The sequence below is a fragment of the Oratosquilla oratoria genome, chromosome 22 (assembly GCF_046742065.1).
Source record: "Oratosquilla oratoria isolate Oo_2021 chromosome 22, ASM4674206v1, whole genome shotgun sequence".
Taxonomy (NCBI): Eukaryota; Metazoa; Arthropoda; class Malacostraca; order Stomatopoda; family Squillidae; genus Oratosquilla; species Oratosquilla oratoria.
In genome coordinates, this window is record NC_134798.1 from 20,624,290 (window position 1) to 20,631,878 (window position 7,589).

Genomic DNA, 7,589 nt, shown 5'->3' on the forward strand with positions numbered 1-7,589 from the left:
ACATTTTCATTGTTTTTAATTGGGGCTATCCTTTCCATATTTTTTGTTCTGTAGAGATGAAAGAAGCCCTTTAGATTGGATCTCGCTTGTCTGGCAACCTTAATTTCATAGTTATGTTTCTGTGCACTCGTTCTTTTTAAACAGTCTTGCCATATCGCTATATATGAATCTAAGGTGTGTTTCCCCCGTCTTTTTTTTTTATTATTATTATTATTATTATTATTATTGTTATTATTATCATTATTTTATTATTATTATTATTATTATTTTATTATTATTATTATTATTATTTTTTTTTTTTGTAGCAATGTCCCCTCTTGGGGCTACAGGTAGTAGGACTCCTAATCCCATCCCCCGTCCCTTTTTTGTCGCCTTTTACGACTCAAGTGGAAATACTTGGTGGCAGTATTCTTTTGCCCCCACCACAGGGTGGGTAGGCGAAAAAAGGAAATGAATATTCAGAGAAATGGCACAGGACAGTAACAAAGGGTTGGGGGACAGCATGACGGAGGGACAGTCGTAGAATAAAAGTGTAATCATTTCTCTATGTACAGAGTTTTCCTCTATCACAGACAAAATGATGTGTGACTCTGGTCCGTAGAGGTGCCTCATTTAGACCCTAAAGTATCAACTGCATGCTACTCTGTCACAATAACATGCAGCCAATACCCCAGACGGGTTTACGACAGGGTAGACAGGAAGGCACTGTGGGAGGTACTGCAGATATATGGGATAGGAGGAAAGCTGTTAAGAGCAGTCAAGAGTTTTTATGAGAGTAGTAGAGCTTGTGTTAGGATTAGAAATGGAGAGAGTGAATGGTTTGAGGTAAAGGTGGGACTTCGTCAGGGGTGTGTTATGTCGCCCTGGCTGTTCAATCTTTACATGGATGGGGTGGTGCAAGAGGTGAATGCAAGGGTAGTGGGTCAGGGGTTGGAGATGGTTAAAGAAAATGGAGAAAAGTGGGAGGTGAGCCAGCTGTTGTTTGCTGACGACACTGCGCTTGTAGCAGGATCTGAGGAGGGACTGAGGAAGTTAGTGACAGAGTTTGAGAAGGTATGTGAAAGAAGAAAGCTAAAGATAGATGTGGGTAAAAGTAAGGTGATGAGATGTACAAGGGAGAGAGTGACAGTAGGCTGGAAGTGAGCATTAAGGGTAAGAAACTGGAGGAAGTGGATATTTTCAGATACTTGGTTGCGAATGTAACAGGAAAGGGAGGAGTGGGGGTGGAGGTAGAATGTTGATTGAGAGAGGCGATTAATGCCTTGGTGGATTAAAAAGTGTAATGAGAAATAGACATCTGGGAATGGATGCTAAGAGGAGGTTATATGAAGGAGTGATTGTGCCAACAGCAATGTATGGGGCAGAAACATGGAACATGAGAGAGGAAGAGAGAAGGAGTTTGAATGTGTTTGAGATGAAATATCTAAGGCTAGATAGAGTGAGAAATGAGGAGGTGAGGAGGAGAACAGGGGTGGAAAGGGAGCTGGGAGATAGGGTTGATGAAAGAGTATTAGGATGGTTTGGACACATGGAAAGAATGAGTGAAGAAAGATTAGTAAAAAGAAGTGTGGAAGGCAGAGGTGGAAGGAGTGAATATGAGGGGACGACCGAGGATGAGGTGGATGGATGGGGTGAAGGGGGCTTTGGAGAAGAGAGGAATGTCTGTAGAGGAAGGATGGGAGAGGACAGAAGATTAGGGTGAATGGAGAAGGGTTGTGTATAGATGAGGCTGTGATGCATGAGGGGGAGTGGGTGGGGGATGGGGGGTGAGGAAGTATGTATGAGAAAAAAATTGACGCAGCCCGAAGGGATTTCTCCCCGTCTTCTCCTTTCCTGCATGAGGGGACGGAGAGGGGGGGGGTCGCTGAATTTATGAAGCGGCCTTGCTATGGGTGTGCTGAGCCTTGCGACACTGCTTCTGACCCAGGGCAGTTGACAGGATGCAGGGATGACCCGTCATCCAGGAGGTGCCAAGATAGGTAGGGGTTTGGAATATATGTGAAATTAAATGGGTGGGCGTGATTTATATGCCTTTTTTTCTTTTTGGCTACCCCCGTGTAAGAGGAAAAAAACCTTTGGTATATGTATGTACATATATCAACCATTTCATATCAAACTGTTGCTTTTGGCATGCATTTTCACAGCGATGTGGGTTACCAAATAACTTCCAGTCAGTTATTAACATAACATAAGAATAAAGGAGACTGCAAGAGACCATAAGGCGAGTAAAGGCAGCAATGACTGCAACAGCTCTGTAGGGAAGAGGCCAAACGCAGAGTATGGGAGTCCAATATATTTTACGTTTCGCCCAGCAGGGCTTCTTCAGAAAAGAGTTGGAAAAATAAAAGAAGAATATACAAAGAAGATCATATTACCTAATACCTCAGTTGCAGACAATATTTCCCCATTATTAAACAAGGCTGGTGTTAAGGTTGTTAAAACCAGCTCAGTAACAGTTGGTAATCTCATTAAAAACCGAAATAAGAGCAGGGAAAATATTCGTCAAGCAGGTATTTATTGTGTGCCATGTCTAGGTTGTGAAAAGGTTTACATTGGTGAAAGTTTCCGTGGTATTGATAAGAGAATATTAGAACATAAATATGATATGAAAACATACAATATGAATAATGCCATTGTTAAACATAAATTCGATACCGGCCACAATGCTGATTGGAATAATTCCAAGATTATAGAATATGAAAACCATACAATGAAACGTAGATGTTTAGAATCGGCGTTTATATCCCTCATAGAAAATATAAATCAGAATAATGGATTTTTTACAATAAACAAACCATTGGCAATTTTAATTACAAGTAACAAGCAATTTGCGCAAATTGTGTGTACACCATTTAATGTTTGTTTCTCCCCGCAAGGCTCGGGCTATATAAGGAGTAAAATGTTTTTCATCGATATTATTTCTGAAGAAGCCCTGCTGGGCGAAACGTAAAATATATTGGACTCCCATACTCTGCGTTTGGCCTCTTCCCTACAGACCATAAGTCCTACACTAGGCAGCTCCGTATCCATCACCACCTGTCATCCCCATCCATAAAGTTGTCTAATCGTTTTTTAAAACAACTGATAGTTTCAGCGCTTACTACATGGTTACTTTATTCCATTCATCGACCACCCTATAAGTAAACCAATTCTAGCCTATTTCCTTCTTAAATCTAAATTTGTTGAGTTTATACCTATTACTGCGAGTCCTGCCCTGTTGTTTTATTATGATGACCTTGTTTGCATCACCCTTGTTATAGCCTTTGATCCACTTGAAGACTTCTATTAGATCACCCCGCACTCTGCGTCTTTCCAGAGTGTGTAAGTTTAGGTGCCTAAGCCTCTCTTCGTAAGGCAAATTTCCGAGTCCATGTATCATTTTGGTCATTCTTCTCTGTACTGATTCTAGTGAATTTATGTCCATTCTGTAGGATGGAGACCAAAACTGTTTGGATTTCTCACAATTGTCTCTCGTTGCCAAGCCAAGTGGGACCATATTGAACAGGAGGTATCTACTTCTAGGAGGGTAGATATAAACCTCATTATTTTTTCAGTCTTGAATTGATTAAACTGTGGTCACTACAACCAATATTTTACCAATTTCTACTTCATCATATTTTTACAGCTCATGATTACTGTAAGGATTTAGTCAAATTACATTCCAATTTTCAAAGCAGAGTACTTTTAAAAAATCAATACAGTAGTCAAATCTGAACTACATTTCATCTTTTGATTTTTCCCTTGTTTTATATGTGAAACGTTAACACTAAAAAATAAAGCAGATTTTTAAATTGCAAATAATTCTTTTAAATATTTCTCACCATGGTGTTCAATTGAATGTTTCAGGGAAATATAGAGTTATATCAAGCAACTTCGTCTTGCTACAGTATGTTACGCGGCTTCATGAATACCTTAGCTGCCCAAGACACTAACTGTGCTATGAAATTTCTGTGTGAGGGCGCGCAGGAGGCTGCGACGGCAGGGCCCTTAGGAGAAGTCATAGCAGAGGTTGCAAGGTGGGTACATCTTTCATCTTTACCTAACTTCATTAAATTATTTCAGATCCTGCATACAAATAAAGAACTATACTGTCCCTTCCTCTCTCCCTCACTCTCTAACGCTCTCCCTCACTCATTCAGTTTCTCTTTCATTCACACATACATGGCTTAATGGCGTAGTCCAGTGGTTCTCAAAATCTTCCATCTAACGGAACCCTTTCACATTTGCTGGTACTCGGCGGAAGAACCCCCAACGAAAAATATTTTGACAGACTTAAAAAGATTTAAGACTAACCGTCACCAACAAACACAATATGTAGTCGTACACTCGTAGTCTCTTTCCCTCTCTCTCTCTCTCTCCTCAAATGCAAAAAGATTTCGTCACCTCTATATTTAGTTTTATTCATTCCTGTTCAAATAAATAAATATTCATAATTTTTTGCCACGGAACCCAGTTTGAGAACCACTGGCGTAGTGGCATAGAGTTCGATCACTAATTTAGGGATCTGGGTTGAAGTCCCCGCCCAGAGCTGAGAATCATTACTGCGCTGCACTCCAACTCTGTTCCTTATTTATATGTATCTCGCTTTCCTATATACTGTACTGATATTCGTTTGGTGTCGAGATGTTATAGAGTAGGTAAATTTTAAAATAGTTTGGTTCTTTTTACATCCCTACCCACGTCATCATCCTATAGCATCAAATTAATTCTTCCACCACCTCAATCAGAGAGAATTTTCCTATTTTCACACTTTCAATTATTTCACCAATAGAATTAGATGTAAACACTGTCAGGCTGTATATTAAGACAAATGTGGGTTTAAGAAATAAGAAAGGATCTCTGTATAGGCGTCAGAAACGACATTTAGCAAGTTTAGATGGATGAAAGACTGACTCCTTAGTATCTCTGGCAATGGTTCTCAACTTGTCCATGAACCTCTGGTTGTCCATGATGATTATTTTATTTTATTTTATTTATTTATTTATTTTTTTCTGAGTCGCATTGTTTGAATAAGACAGAAGCTTCTGCATTTCTCTCTTACAGTACAAACGCAGGGTCGTGGCTCTCAAGGGTGAATTCCACGGTCTTCGCTGGCGTCGGTGGGGCCGGGCTGGCTGGTGCAGCACGAAAAGACTGTGACCTCCGGTACTCAGAGTGCTTCGAACTGCCGCTCACATATCGGTACCCATCCGTCTTCAGGGAAACACTGAACGCACCCCAGTCTTACCAAACCATCCTAATGGAGATTCTAAACGACGTCAAGGATAGTCTTCTACTACATTCTCAATTAGTATGAAGACATATCGACATTGAATTTCGTGGACATGTTCTGCATTTTCATTTTCATTTTTGTTTAGGAGAAACTCAAGTCGAATTCAGATTGTGTTTGAACAGTACAATGTAAAATATAGGAAATATAGTTGTGAGTATTTCTTATTACAATACATATTTAGTAATCAGTAGTATTTAGTCATTTTTGTCGTATGAAAATAGCTTTCTATTTATATTAAGATATGTGCTTACTGGGAGACCTTGACTGTTAGGGAAAAATAAACACAAATAGATAAATTCACATTTCTCCCTCCCTTTCCTTACCTTCCTCCTCACTTCTCTCCCACAACCACTCACTCAGCCACACACATCCATACACACCTCTTTCATAGCAGATGAAAACATACACACACACAATTGCACACACACACACACACACACACACACACACACACACACACACGATGCTGTGGTACCATTCTCGACCGCTAATTCAGGGAATCGAATTCAAACCCATCGCTGAACTTCAAGTTGGCACTCGACCTCTAGTGGATAAGGAGTTGGGTGTGCGTGTGTGCGTGTGTGTGTGTGTGTGTGTGTGTGTGTGTGTGTGTGTGTGTGTGTGTGTGTGTGTGTGTGTGTGTGTGTGTGTGTGTGTGTGTGTGTGTGTGTGTGAGAGAGAGAGAGAGAGAGAGAGAGAGAGAGAGAGAGAGAGAGAGAGAGAGAGAGAGAGAGAGAGAGCGAGAGAGAGGTCACAGTATTACCCATAGATTGGGGCACATATGAGCTCTGAGCTTTCATATGTGTGTGATTAGAGACCGTCATGAATCACACACACACACACACACACACACACCCACGTCGCGTTCCCCATTCTATACCCTAGATTATCGTACACAGGTAGCGAATCAGATTTTCAGAGAGGAACCGCGAACATTATGTAAATGTATATGGTAGCATTTACATCTACTCGGTCTGGTGTTGTTGAAAGACACTAACTTCTGTTTCTATAATTTTTATTTGATGTGTTTGTACTTTGCATGTTGTTTATTAGTTGAGTAGAGGTGTTTGTGTGAAGGAGGCTTTGACTTAAAATTGCTATACAGACCTTATTGATGATTTGCCCCGGGACGCAATCTTAAACCCGATTGACTGTTAGACCTTGATTGATTTTTTAAGATTAGAGACTTAAAACTGAACTGTCTCTTACTTCCAAGCTTCGACGAAACCTATGGAGTGGTAAGGCACCTTCTCTAAGGCTAGACCTAGTCGTCCTTAACATTTATAATTGGCCATCTACACTTGTGTATTATTTTGACCAATGGCATAAGGACGTAAAAAGTCTCTGCCACACCCGCTTGAAACATCTGTTCCTTTTGCTAAATAGAGCCTCTTTCATTCGGGGTCACTAATGTCATGCCATGTCCCCATGATAAAAAGTTGTGGCGAATGCTTACCCCGACATAACTTAATGACTCGTCTGGGCAGAGGAAGGCCCACTTGTGTGTGTCAGTGTTCATCGTACACATAGTGGTACTAACATAACGTGGTGATGCTATCACCATCGAAACAACATCACCGCACGCACACACACACACACACACACACACACACACACACACACACACACGGCTCGGTGGCGGATTGGTAAAGCACTGGCCTCACAAGCCAGAGAACCGGGGTTAGATTCCCCGGTCGGGCGGAGATAAGTTGGGTTTGTCTCCTTTCACGTGTAGCCCCTGTTCACCTAGCAGCGAGTAGGTACGGGACGTTAGTCAAGGAGTTGTGACCTTGCTGTCCCGGTGTGTGGTGTGTGAGTGGTCTCAGACCTACCCAGAGATCGGCTAATAAGGAGCTCTGAGCTCACTGCCGTAGGGTGGTGTCTGGCTGTCTCGACAGAGACTGCAGCAGATCCGAGGTGAATATACACACACACACACACACCTACATCCATTACCACCCCCATCCATGTACACATTGAACAGCCGTGGCGACATGACACAGCCCTGGACACCTTTACCCCAGAACACTCGCTCTCTCCATTCCCAGTCCTAACACAAGCTCTACTATCATAAAAAATCTTGACTGGCCTTAACAGCTTTCCCCCTGCCCCAATGCCTCCCAGAGTGCCTTCCTGTCTACACTGTCATGTCTTCTCCAAATCCCAGGCCATAAGGGCTCAAAAACATCCTTACCCCCTCCCCCCACCCCCCACCCCCCACCCCCAAAAAATCGCAAATCTGCCTTACCATAAAAGTTTGATTCACACATCCTCTTCCTTATACCCACATTACTCCCGAACAAATATTCCCTCTTTG

At 41.8% G+C, this 7,589-nt stretch overlaps 1 protein-coding gene across 1 annotated transcript; it reads left to right on the forward strand.

Moving 5' to 3' along the window:
* The first annotated feature begins 307 nt into the window (after positions 1-307).
* Positions 308-5,612, forward strand: LOC143037305 (uncharacterized). The gene is made up of 4 exons (XM_076205439.1): positions 308-329; positions 3,432-3,508; positions 3,847-4,016; positions 5,044-5,612. Exons 1-4 carry the CDS (start codon positions 308-310, stop codon positions 5,294-5,296), a joined length of 522 nt encoding a protein of 173 aa, XP_076061554.1. The 3' UTR covers positions 5,297-5,612.
* The last annotated feature ends 1,977 nt before the right edge of the window (positions 5,613-7,589 follow it).